The sequence below is a fragment of the Danio rerio genome, chromosome 12, assembly GCF_049306965.1.
Source record: "Danio rerio strain Tuebingen ecotype United States chromosome 12, GRCz12tu, whole genome shotgun sequence".
Classification (NCBI taxonomy): domain Eukaryota; kingdom Metazoa; phylum Chordata; class Actinopteri; order Cypriniformes; family Danionidae; genus Danio; species Danio rerio.
In genome coordinates, this window is record NC_133187.1 from 2,967,501 (window position 1) to 2,980,000 (window position 12,500).

The following is a 12,500-nucleotide window of genomic DNA, read 5'->3' on the forward strand; positions in this document are numbered from 1 at the left end:
ACCTTTGAATAAAATAAGGGCTCCATATTCTCACTATATTATACTACTCAAGCCATTACTGCTTCAGGCATTTAAAATGATTAATGTCGTTTTTAAAAATATTGTTGGTGTTATTTCTTGTGTAAAATACAAAACAAAACGTTTCAAATAATATTGAAGCAGCTCTTTTCCATTACAGTCTATAGTGAATATGTTGGGGGAGAAAAAACAACACTAAAGACTCATACACACTGGAATGCTTTTCACTCTGGTTTATCTTAAAAGGCACCTATGGTGAAAAATCTACTTTTCAAGCTATTTGGACAAACATATGTGTATATATAGTGTATAGACCATTATATTGGGTTGATATAAACACACCCAGTCCTTTTTTTTCAATTTAACAACATAAAAACGGTGGACCAATTAGAGCGGTTTTTAGACCGTCCGCAACTTTACGTCCACAAGACCAGGCAGACATACGCAAAGCAACCGGGAATAAAAGGTCTGTTCTGTTCGCTAGGATCATATATCATCATCAAATGTGATTAAGAGTGAGTTTCACATGTTTAAAGTGTTTTAAAACAGTGCACGTGTGTAATTAATTACAGCGTTTTACTGCAGCTTTACTTTAGCACAGAACAATTATAAAAGAAGACGCTTCAATCCCGGTTTGTGGAAGTTAAATCAGGTTTATTTTGTACATTAGCATAACAGATATCCACACAGCAGTGGAGATTAGCCTGTATCCTGTCACACTCGAGTGCAAAAACAGTGCTAAACGCACTCTGTCTGTCTGCCTGCCTGTGTGTGTGTGTGTGTGTGTCAGCTGCGGTGTGCGTGTGTATCTGTGTGTGTGTGTGCACGCGCTCGAACTTTGTAACGATATTGTGTGTGACTCATCAAACTTCACAACAAATTCTGATTAGTAAAGATTAGTTCTTACTGTAGTATTTCTCACAAACGCTAGGTGAGACCTTTTTCCTTTAAGTCACTTTATAAACTTTATATACAGATTCTAGAGACACAAAAGACTTATATTAAATCTGAAAAAAAGGGGTAACCTAGGTGCCCTTTAAACGTGTTTCTGTATCCAATCAAATAGTCGATTTTCATCAGCATTGAATATTGTGCAAAATTAGCCCCTGACTATAGTTGACGCTTAATGAACTTGTATGGAAAGAAAAGTGAATGAAACTCACTATCTAATGCTATTTGCTACTCTCCACTCCTACAGAAATGATTGTAGTTGCTGTTGTGTTTATGATAGAGCTCAGACACCAATGAAAAAAGCAGCTCCACATTCATCTTGCCTTGATGCAGCATCTTCTTTATTGAGTGAAAGTGAAACTGGGATCACATTGACCGTTTTGCGCTTGAGCGCCTCCAAGTGGTGTTTACTGTAACTTCAGCATCTCCGGGCATGTGAACAAAAGTGCTGATCTGATGAGTGGAGAAGTTTTTGAAGCATCAAAACAAAAAAGCAAGCATGAGACATTTCTTGAAAATGACTGATGCCTGATGCACCCTTTGTTTAGTCACGATGAGTTAAACGTCAACAAAAAGCAGAAGCAAGAAGTGTCCCGGTGTGAACGGGCCTTAAAGCTGAATATTTAGACTATGCCATGGCTTCTGGAAATTTGTGCAACTGTTCAATAATCATATGAGAGTTTTAGAGAAATAGCCAGCGTGCTTTAGCTGGTTTGATATTAGTGATAGTATGTGTGTGTTTGCAGGTTGTGGGTTTGGTTCTGGAGCGGGATGGCGGCTCTATGCTTCAGCGAGGGCCTGGAAGCCCTCAACTACGGAACACTCTCTCCATCTGCACACCCGGTCCTGCTGGAACACAGGCCAGAAAGAGCTGTCCTGCCATCACCATGACCAGACCCTTCAACATCAAGCCCAGAGACTACAGCTTTGTGTCGGACGGTAATAAAAAGTAAAGCACTGGGTTGGGCTGGGCAATGTTGTATATTTGATATATTGTATATTGAATTCAATGTTTTGCCGCAATTGGTTGTTTTCATGTGACGTCACACCATTAGTGGAAATAGATTCTCCCTACCAGCAAATATTAAAGTTAAAAAAGGCAGACACAAGATATAACATTGGTGACTAAATCGCTGAGGAATATCCACAAGATAAATGTAAATGTCGCCGAATTGGAGCTCTTAGGGTGCTTTCACATCTGTAGTTCGCTTCACTTGGTCTGGACCAAGGGCAATAAATGATGCATTGTTGCATTTTCTGCCGTCTTTGGGTCGTTTTCACACCACACTGCTGGCTTTGGTCCGAACCAGTTGAAACGAACCAAAATGCAGTCATCTGACAAAATCTACATCTCTCATTGGCCAGATGTTGTTAAACATATTTCCTAAACTGCTTATTGATTGGTCAGAATTCACGTGCGGGAAAATGCCAGTGAACTCCCGCAGGTAAACAAAACCTTTTACTCTGGAGGGACGACTGCGCTGGCTGATTGTATCCCTGCTTTAGACAAACTATACATTACGAAAATGATGCGCGGCTGGAAAACAGTGTTTAATGCATCGCTCGTCACTTCAGGAGGAGACGTGAATTAATTTAGCTAAACTGTGACATGCTCATCTTGCGGAAATATTACCAACGATCCATCAGGTAATGTATTCCCCTCTCTCTCTCTCTCTCTGTTGGTAAAGCGCTGTCAACAAATATTTTCCTCCATATCCCATAATGCACAGCGCATCGGCCTACGGCAGCTGAATTAGTCCAAAACGCGCAGTACTTTTTGTGGTTGGACCTGTTTTAGTACGGATCATATTCTCACCACAAACAAACTGCTCCAGGGTTCGTTTAAAAGCGTACCGAGACCACCTCTTCAAGTTTTTTCACAATATGTGCTGCTGCGCTTGGGGATTACGCACACAGGTAATGTGAGAAAACCCCCCGAAGCTGCTTTAAAGCGCTCTAATTCTGTGCGCAGACAACATTCAGGAGGTGACGCTTAAGAAGAGGCTGAACGGCCTGGGCTTCAGCTTCTTCATCTCAGAGCTGAACACGTCTCGAGACCGCGGCTCCATCGTGAGGATAAAAACACTGTTCCCAGGTCAGCCGGCAGAGGAGAGCGGCAGGATCCAGGAGGGAGACGTCATTCTGTCTATCAACGGAGAGCCGCTTAAAGGCCTATCCTATCAGGTAAACACTACAGCCACTCTACATACAGCTCAATCAAAATGATCAGCCCTCCTCTTAAATTATTCTTTTAAAAATATTTGCTACTTAACAGAGATTTCTATTTAACACAGTTCTAATCATAATAGTTTTAATAACTCATTTCTAATAACTGATTTCTTTGCCATAATTACAGCACTTAATATTTGACTAAATGCTTTTCAAGATACTAGTATTCAGGGCTTTACATTAACAACCGCCGACCCGCCAAATGCAGGTTAGACAGCCACCTCCACTAGCCACTTTGGCTGGTTGAAAATTATTATTAAATTGTAGTTTTCCTAAAAGCAGGGTTCGACAATAAGGATGACCCAATATTTGTGCAAATGGGACTTAGAATCAAGAAGCAGTATGACTGACAAATTTTGTTAGTGCGGGCAAAAATAAGCCAGTTGAATACCGAATGAGAGGATAACGAGTCGCGCCAACAGCTGATGTGATGCGCGCGACTGTTTAAAACACATGCGCGCTCCCGTTTCCTTGCTTAAAACAACCGTGCCTGGAAACGCAACTGGTGTGATCGGTTCTCTTTCAAATAGACCAGACAAAAAGTGATGTTCATGCATCCCCAGTCCTGCTGCTTTCAAGAGCTCCAGATTGGTCTTTTTGTAAGCAGCACCAGTTGCTTTCGCTTAAATCATAATTTAAACAGGATATAGGATAGTGACTTTTCCTTTTATGTGTAGGTAACTGCTGTCAACTTTTTTTTTTTTTTAAGATTTTTTTTGTTAAATAAACAGAATAGTAAGGGCGAGGCAGTGGCGCAGTAGGTAGTGCTGTCGCCTCTCAGCAAGAAGGTCGCTGGTTCGAACCTCGGCTCAGTTGGCGTTTCTGTGTGGAGTTTGCATGTTCTCCCTGCCTTCGTGTGGGTTTCCTCCGGGTGCTCCAGTTTCCCCCACAGTCCAAAGACATGCGGTACAGGTGAATTGGGTAGGCTAAATTGTCCATAGTGTATGAGTGTGTGTGTGTGGATGTTTCCCAGAGATGGGTTGCGGCTAAAGGGGAATCCGCTGCATAAAAACTTGCTGGATAAGTTGACGGTTAATTCCGCTGTGGTGACCCCAGATTAATAAAGGGACTAAGCCGACAAGAAAATGAATGAATGAACAGTATAGTATACAGCTATATTTTGCTTGTTTTGACACATTATTTAAAATTTGTGGCTAAAAAATATTTATTTATTTTTAGTGTGGTTCGAGATAAATTAGGTAAATCCTTTAAGCTCTGAATAGTCATGTGAAGTAAAAACTAATTGTAATACAACACTATGAAATCATGACCCATGTACTCATGCTCACTGAGCAAGCTCATACACAACAAAAGTTAAATAAATGAGGCATGTGGACATAACATCTAAATCAAGTAATTTCAGCATGTCAAAGTCATATTTATGCATATAAAATTGATTTTCCCAACAACAAAATTGTGGCTAGTGAAAATGGCTTGTGGCTAGTAATGTTGGAAAAATACTAGCCACACTGGCTGGTGATCAAAAGAGTTAATGTCAAGCCTGGCTAGTATTCAACTTGAAGTGACATTAAACTAAAGTTGAAGTCAAATGTATGTGCCCTCTTGTGAAATATGTTGTATATCAAGTGATTTTTGATAGAGCAAAGAAATTTTCACAGTATTCCCCACAATATTTTTTCTCAGTCAAATAAAGTCTTTTTTGTTTGTTTGTTTGTTTGGCTTTAATTTTTTTGTTTTTTTAAATCTTAAGGTCAATATTATTAGACCTCTTAAGCAATATTGTTTTTCAATTGTCACCTGAACAAACCACTCTTATACAATGACTTGCCTAATTAACCTAGTTAAGCCTTTAAATGTCAGTTTAAGCTGAATACTAGCATCTTAAAAATATCTAGTCGAATATTATGTGCTGTCATCATGGCAAAGATAAAAGAAATCGGTTAATAGAAATGAGTAATTAAAACTATTATGTTTAGAAATGTGTTGAAAAAAATATTCTCTCTGTTAAACAGAAATTGGGGAAAAATACACAGGGGGGCGAATAATTCAGGAGGGCTAATTCTGACTTCAACTGTATGTTAATTAGCCAGGTCTTATAGTATTGACCTTAAAAATTGTTTAAATTTTAACTGCTTTAATTCCAGCTTAATAGGGATGTAACGGTATCAGAATTTCACGGTACGATAATACTTCAGTATGAATGGCACGGTACAGTACTTATTGAATAATTTACAGGAAAAACAAAACTAATGAAAAGACTCGAAAAAAGTGCCAAAAGTGTTGATTTACCTTAGCACTGAACATATCAATGACATACAAATTAGCCATCTATCTGTAAGTTTCCAAACAGGAACTTCAATTTTTCAATTTTAATAACAAAAAACTATTAAACCATATAAAAAAAATAAAGTTTCAATTTATTATTGTTGAAAACTCATCACATTCAACATTTAATCACGCACTCACTTAGATAGAGATGGGTTTTTTAAGGAATATTATCATATAACTATAATCTGGTAAAAGCTGGGACCCTCTCATTTGGGACTGAGGTTTCTGGGACAGAGAGATATGATTTAGCCAAGGTTGACAGCAGTGGGTAACGTTGTGCATTGTGTTTCCACCACTTGAGAGGACAAGCCATGAGTGAGATAGAGGTCTCTTTGCGGTACAAGTCAATGTCTGCATCAATCTAACAAGTGTGCTGTGTTCTGCAGTCCCCATGACTGTTTTTAGTCGTATTCCCCAACTTATATTTCACCACAGTCTGGCAGTGCCTGCATACTGTTTTTGTCTTTGTCCGTCACCTTTGCTCATTTTTCGTATCTTTTCAGAAAGAAACCGAAATGCTTCCACACATCCGATTTAAAACCCGATTTAGGTTCGATCATTTCCAGCTCTTTTTCTTCCCCGCTACTAGCAGCACACTCCATTTCCACATTACTGGATCTGTAGCGACAACAGACCGCAAAGGATGATGGCCACGCCTGGGCTGATGGGAATTGTAGTTCCCGCTACCTCCCGTTCGCTTCATTCGCCTGAGCAAACTTTTCTCAGAAATATAGTTTCATTGAGTCATGCGCCTACGGTAATACTGAAAAAAATTACTATTGCGGTATGACGGTGTTTACAATATTGTTACATCCCTACAGCTTAACTAAAAGAAATAGGACTTTCTCTAGAAGAAAAAATATCATTGGATATATGGTGACTTTTCTTGGCTCGGTTATACATCACTTGTTGGAAAGTATTTTAAAAAGAAAGTAAATTTTCACAGGATGTCTCACAATTTTGCCTTCAACTGTGCACTACAGCCTTTACATGTTTCTTTACTGTTAAACTCTGACCCCGCAGCACGTCCTGCAGTTACTGAGGAATTCTCCTTCAGAAGTGCGGATGCTTCTCTGCCGTCCCGCTCAAGGTACTCTAAACATAACCCAAAACCTCCAGAGACTTCATGTTATTCACTGAATATTCATATAGAAGTATGGGGAGTTTAAGATGTGTGAAAATGTTTTTGAAAAAGTCTCATGTTCACTAATGTTTTCATTTCATTTATATAGTTCATAAACAGCTGACCATGTTATTATGTTGTTAAAACTGTAATATTTTTAAAATTGTTGTAAATTATTAGTGTAATTTTATCATGAGATGCAAAGCAGAATTTTCAGCATCATCACTTCAGTCTTTCGGGTCACATGATCTTTCAGAAATGTTGAAAATATGATGATTTGAGCTCAAGAATCACTTCTGATTTCCAGTGTTGAAAACATTCATTCATTCATTCATTTTCTTGTCGGCTTAGTCCCTTTATTAATCCGGGGTCGCCACAGCGGAATGAACCGCCAACTTATCCAGCAAGTTTTTACAGCCGCAACCCATCTCTGGGAAACATATACACACACACACTCATACACTATGGACAATTCAGCCTACCCAATTCACCTGCGTCGCATGTCTTTGGACTGTGGGGGGAAACCGGAGCACCCGGAGGAAACCCACGCGAACGCAGGGAGAACATGCAAACTCCACACAGAAACGCCAACTGAGCCGATGATCGAACCAGCCACCCAGCGACTTTCTTGCCTTGAGGCGAACGTGCTACCCATTGCGTCGCCGTGTTAAAAACATGTTTTCATAAAGAAACTAGACTAAAGAAATCAAGGCTTTTATTCAGCAAAGATATGATCATGTATTAAATGAGACAGAAATGTTAAACCAGGTTTCACTGCCTTTTTGTTTTGTTCATCAAAGAATCTCCAAAAGATTTCCACAAAAATTTTAAATAGCACAACCAATTTCAGCATTTATTGATCATTACTGGAGTTCAAATTAAAATGAAGGTTACTAATGAGCAGCAAATCCTCATATTAGAATGACTTCTGAAGCATTATATGGAGTAATGAATTACAGAAATAATATTATAAAACATATTCAAAAATGGAAAAATGTCATTGCAGAATCACTGCTTTGTGGACTTACAAAGTTAATCCAAATAGTTTATCCCATGATGCAGATATATCACTTATTAATGTTTTAAAAGACAAAAATCAGTGTTTACAGTAATGTGGAACCATGTTTAATGTTGTTTAGGAACACTTCCAGCAGTATCAGAGAAAATAGGCCAACTGACCTGCAGCTGAAGCATGACTGATCAAGTCAAAGGAGCATTTCAATGAAGGTCTTCTCCTGGGGGGACCGAACATCTCAGAGAAGTGCATCAGTGCATCATCCCAGAGCAGGACGGATCCTTCAGAAAGGGTTAGAAAACTCAAATCAGTTCTCACTAATCAAAAGAATGATGCAAATGAGCTCTTTAAAATAAAACATCAGTGTTTCTATATAGCTGCTTTTTGAGAATTGATCAAAATAATTTGATGTGTGTTATTATGGGGCTTTCCCAAATGTTACAGATACAGCGGGGGGAAATAAGTATTGAACATGCCACCATTTTTCTCAGAAAACATATTTCTAAAGGTCTTGAAATTTTCACCAGATGTTGATAGCAACCAAGTAAATCCATATATGCAAAGAAAACAAATCTAATTAGTTTACAAATGAAGTTGTGCATAATAAAATGAAATGACATAAGGAAAAAGTATTGAACACATGAAGAAAGGGAGGTGTAGTTTGGCAGTGAAAGCCCAGACAGCAGCTGAAATCTTTTTCAGCAAGCCTCTGCGCTTCCTCAATGAACATCAGCTGCTTCAGTTCAACATCTACATTAGCAGGAGGTGGACCAGGGTGGACATTTCAGCAAGAAAATGATCCAAAACACAGCCATGGAGACTCTCAGATGCTTTCAGAGAAAAAAAAATCAAGCTGTAGAATGGCCCAGCTCCTTCAGAAATATTATTCCCAAAAATAAAACAACATGAAGTGTTCAATACTAACTGTATATGAATTTGTTTTAATTAGTTATTCTTTAGTTATTAAGATTTGTGTTGCAGAGTATGAGAAATTTGCAATGCACACACACTTACACTTGTACAGCTATTAATATAGGCACTTCCAACAGACGTAATGATTTTTATACTGTATGGACTGTATGTTCTGACCTCGTCCCCCAACCCTAATTCTAATCTCAACACTCACAGGAAGCTATCTGCATTTTTACATTTTCAAAATTCTTTATTCTGTGTGATTTATGAGCTGTTCTTCTCACGCATACCAACAAAATATCAAAAGGTCATCATTTACTGGTGTTGCTATACTTGTGAGGAAATAATGAATACAAGATGCACACAAAGAATAACATTTAGACATTCATTCATTTTTCTTAAGCTTAGTCACTATTCATCAGGGGTCGCCACGGTGGAGTGAACTGCCAACTAATCTAATATAGGTTTTACATAGTGGATGCCCTTCCAGCCACAACCCAGTATTGGAAAACACACAAACTCTCAACAAATTTGGTTTATCCAATTCCCCTATAGCGTGTGTTTAGACTGTGGGGGAAACCGGAGCACCCGGAGGAAACCCACGACAAACACGGGGAGAACATGCAAACTCCACACAGAAATGCCAACTGGCCCAGCTGGGACTCAAACCAGTGACCTTCTTGCTGTAAGGCGACCCACTGAGCCACTGTGCTGCCAAACATTTACACAGTGCATAAATTAGGCCCTTGAGTAAAAGTAGAAACACCCTTATAAAACATTACTCCAGTGGAAATATTAAATCCTCCTTTTCAATATTATTTGAGTCAAAGTACTACATTTTGACTTTATTAATAAAAGTAAAAGGAGTTTACTATTAAATGCTCATTTTGCAATTGACAAAATTTGTCATACTCTAATAACCACACTGATAATTCCAACACAATCTCACGGCAATTCGTAACTTTTTTGATTTAGTGGCTAATTCATATGAATTCGTACGATCTAATTCGTACAATTTAGTTCGATTTGCCCATCACCCAATGCTGGTTGGGGTTAGGGGTGGGTGCCACGCCTCCTTTTTAAATCGTACATTTTCGTTCGACTGAAATCGTACGAATTCGTACAAATTAGCCACTAAACTGGCAAAACGTAAAATACTTAAGTTTCCTCGTGAGATCAGGCTGTATAATTCATAATAATTCAAGTGAAAACATGTGAGACTCACTTTGAGCAATTCATTTGAATCAGTAAGTTGCTGATCCGTCAACATTTCAGTCAAATTCACAAATAAATTGTTTAGTGCAATTTGTGAAAGGATTTAAAGGCTGATTTATACTTCTGCGTCAAACGCACGCGAATGCTACAGCGCTGACGCATAGCCCTTCGCCGTGGCCGTCAGCATCGCTGACGTGTACCTCTCAAAAAAATGTAACTACACGTCGCAACGACGCGTAGCGCAAGCTCTGTGATTGGTCGGCTTGGTAGCACTGACGAGTCTGGGCGGAACTGAGAGCCAGGCGAATGGTGCGAGCCTGATGTAGCGACTGTTTACAAGTGTGGAGTCCCGTGAAGCAGCTCCGGATGGAAAGTTTTGTTCTGTGTTTACCTCATGGTTAAAGTTGTTGTACGTCCGCCGGTTCCTGCCTCAAAATGAGCGAGTTTGAGCCACTTGTACATCCCGGAAGTGTTCAGGAAAAGCAAAACAGCAGCGAAGAAACTCGACACAGAGGAACATTTACACCTCACTGCCAACTAGCGTTTCAGAAGAGTTAATGCAGACCAACAGAGACAGCGCGCAGAAGTATAAATGCACAGCTACGGGCGTTGCATGCGCCGTGGGTTACGACGGTCACTTGACGCAGAAGTATAAACCAGGCAGGTTACCTGATCAAATTCAGCTTGTTTGTTCATCTCTGAGCGGGATACAATTTATTTGATTTCGAAAACGTAGAGATTTTAAATAAAATAAAAATACTCAGATAAATTACAGATACATCAAATACTAGTAGTATCCAACACGGACACTCACAAAATGTACAAAGCAGGTTGTAAAGGCTTTCTAGGGATAATCCTAAACTTGTAAAAGCAAGGTCATGAAGTGCAGGATCTCAGCTCTTAATCTAGTCACACCGAGACTCAACATTTTAGGCTTTACTATAAGAACTGGCACTGCGCTTTAACAAATCAGCTTTCTGTTCTGTTTGTGTCTGCAGGTTCTCTCAAGAACAGAAGGAGAGTCTGAAGTCTTAATGGCAACTGGTTTCTGCGCTTTACTGGACTTTTACAGGACTGGATGAAAAGGCAAGCTGCATGACGTCCTTGTTTTAGTGATGCGCCACAATTTCAATCCTGATTAAAGCACGTTTGAAACAAAGTCAAGAAATAGAAATCGTGACATGCTTGAAAGGCACAGTATGTCATTTTCTCCACTAGAGGGAGTGTATTCACAACAAACAAAGGCATAGTTTGATGAGGGCGTGACTAAGTTTGGAATCAAGGGAGTTGTGGTCTTCATTACATCCTGTCGGACTCCTGCAGAAATCATGTTGATGGATGAGCTAAAGCATTATTATCAGCTAAACACTTATTATCATGCTAGTATGAAGCAGAGGAAGACAAAGCTATGAAGTGAACAAGTGAAACGCTAAAGCAATTGCTGATAAGGGATGAGTGAGATGAAAGCAGCGGCAGCTCGCGATCACATGGAGAGGACTAAATACATTTTCGTCTTCTGTTATAATGCTGCCCTGTGCAGGCTAATAAAACACACAACATATTAAAGCCTCGCTGCCGTTTCCCTGTTTTCTAGAAAAGCGTCATTAACCTCAACACACAGCCTGTCTCACTAGTTAAAATGGATGATTACGAACATTCTTACAAACACTTAGAATAATCCAAGTACATCGGTTAGCAAAATATATAACGCTGTTCTATTGTATTTTAATTAAAAAAAAACGTACATATTGTGCCTTTAAACAAGCTGAAGCTGTAGAAACATTGTATTTCTCGAAAACAGAAGATATAGTGCTCTGTGTAATTCATGTTTCAGCTTATATCATCATCATATTAATAGTTTAATATTAAACTATATGTTTGGTTACAGTAAAGCATTTTTGTGGATCACTACTTTAAGGTTAACCCTTTAAAAATAAAGATTTCGAAAGCAGGGATTGGAGACAAAATGAACCAGTTTTTCTTTCAGCTTTGGTATGAATAACACTTTAAGTCTAAACAGGTTTATCCACTATAATACAAATCCTATAAAAGATTTGTCAATGATTAATGGAGTCTGTGTAAACTCCAGTGTAAAATCCAGACACCTGTATTACAAATGAATTGATAACCTATTACCCTGCTGAAAAAAACAGCTTGAACCATCATAGGCTTGTTGACCAGCCTGGTATTAGAGGGATTTTTGCCTTTTCCAGGCTGGTTTCCAGTTATTTTCAGCCTGGTCCTAGCTGGTCAGGGTGGGAGATGACCAGCTAAAACCAGCTTGACCAGCCTAACCAAGCTGGGAGCCCTGCCAAAACCAGCTATATCCAGCTTAAACCAGGTTGGTTTTAGTTGATTTTAGCTGGTCATCACCAGTCTGACCAGCTAAGACTAGGCTGGAAATGGCCAAAACCCCTCTAAAAACCAGGCTGGTCAACCAGCTAAAACCAGCCAACCAGATTAGGCCAGACAGAATCTGCGGACATTTTTAGCTATTTCTGCGTAGAATTGTTTAAAAAAAACTTCATGCAGAATAAATTTGGGAGTATCATAACTAAAAACTTGCTATATGAAATAAAAAATAATGACTTTTTAATTGTTATCTAATGTTTACAATGCAAATACAATTAGATCCACTTATTTGGTAAACAAAGCAAGTCTCCCATATGATATATCTACTAGAAGAGAACTTTACAACCTACTTTACAAACTCTATTGTAAATAAATCATATAAACATTTTTAGATTA

The 12,500-nt window shown here is 38.9% G+C and overlaps 1 protein-coding gene and 1 long non-coding RNA gene across 8 annotated transcripts in view; one reads left to right on the plus strand and one right to left on the minus strand.

Annotated features, from left to right (window-relative positions):
- Nucleotides 1-12,500, plus strand: part of frmpd2 (FERM and PDZ domain containing 2) — a 423,788-nt gene that overhangs the window by 39,985 nt on the left and 371,303 nt on the right. For 2 of the 6 annotated variants that reach the window (XM_073918009.1, XM_073918008.1), the window contains exons 26-30: nucleotides 1,716-1,908; nucleotides 2,942-3,153; nucleotides 6,511-6,577; nucleotides 7,750-7,917; nucleotides 10,751-12,500. The exon at nucleotides 10,751-12,500 is cut by the window's right edge and continues 821 nt beyond it. The exons of 1 other annotated variant lie outside the window; for it this stretch is intronic. In XM_073918009.1, the coding sequence (XP_073774110.1) occupies nucleotides 1,716-1,908; nucleotides 2,942-3,153; nucleotides 6,511-6,577; nucleotides 7,750-7,799 (522 nt within the window). In that variant the 3' untranslated portion in view covers nucleotides 7,800-7,917; nucleotides 10,751-12,500. Of the gene's footprint in view, nucleotides 1-1,715; nucleotides 1,919-2,941; nucleotides 3,154-6,510; nucleotides 6,578-7,749; nucleotides 7,918-10,750 lie in introns of all 6 variants that reach the window. 3 more of the 6 variants (XM_073918011.1, XM_009306390.5, XM_073918010.1) reach the window with 2 other exon arrangements.
- The window catches only part of LOC103911892 (uncharacterized), a 117,582-nt gene that overhangs the window by 30,588 nt on the left and 74,494 nt on the right, over nucleotides 1-12,500 (minus strand). For both annotated transcript variants that reach the window (XR_012387775.1, XR_012387774.1), the window contains one exon: nucleotides 7,790-7,906. This is a non-coding gene — a long non-coding RNA (uncharacterized lncRNA). The remainder of the gene's footprint in view (nucleotides 1-7,789; nucleotides 7,907-12,500) is intronic.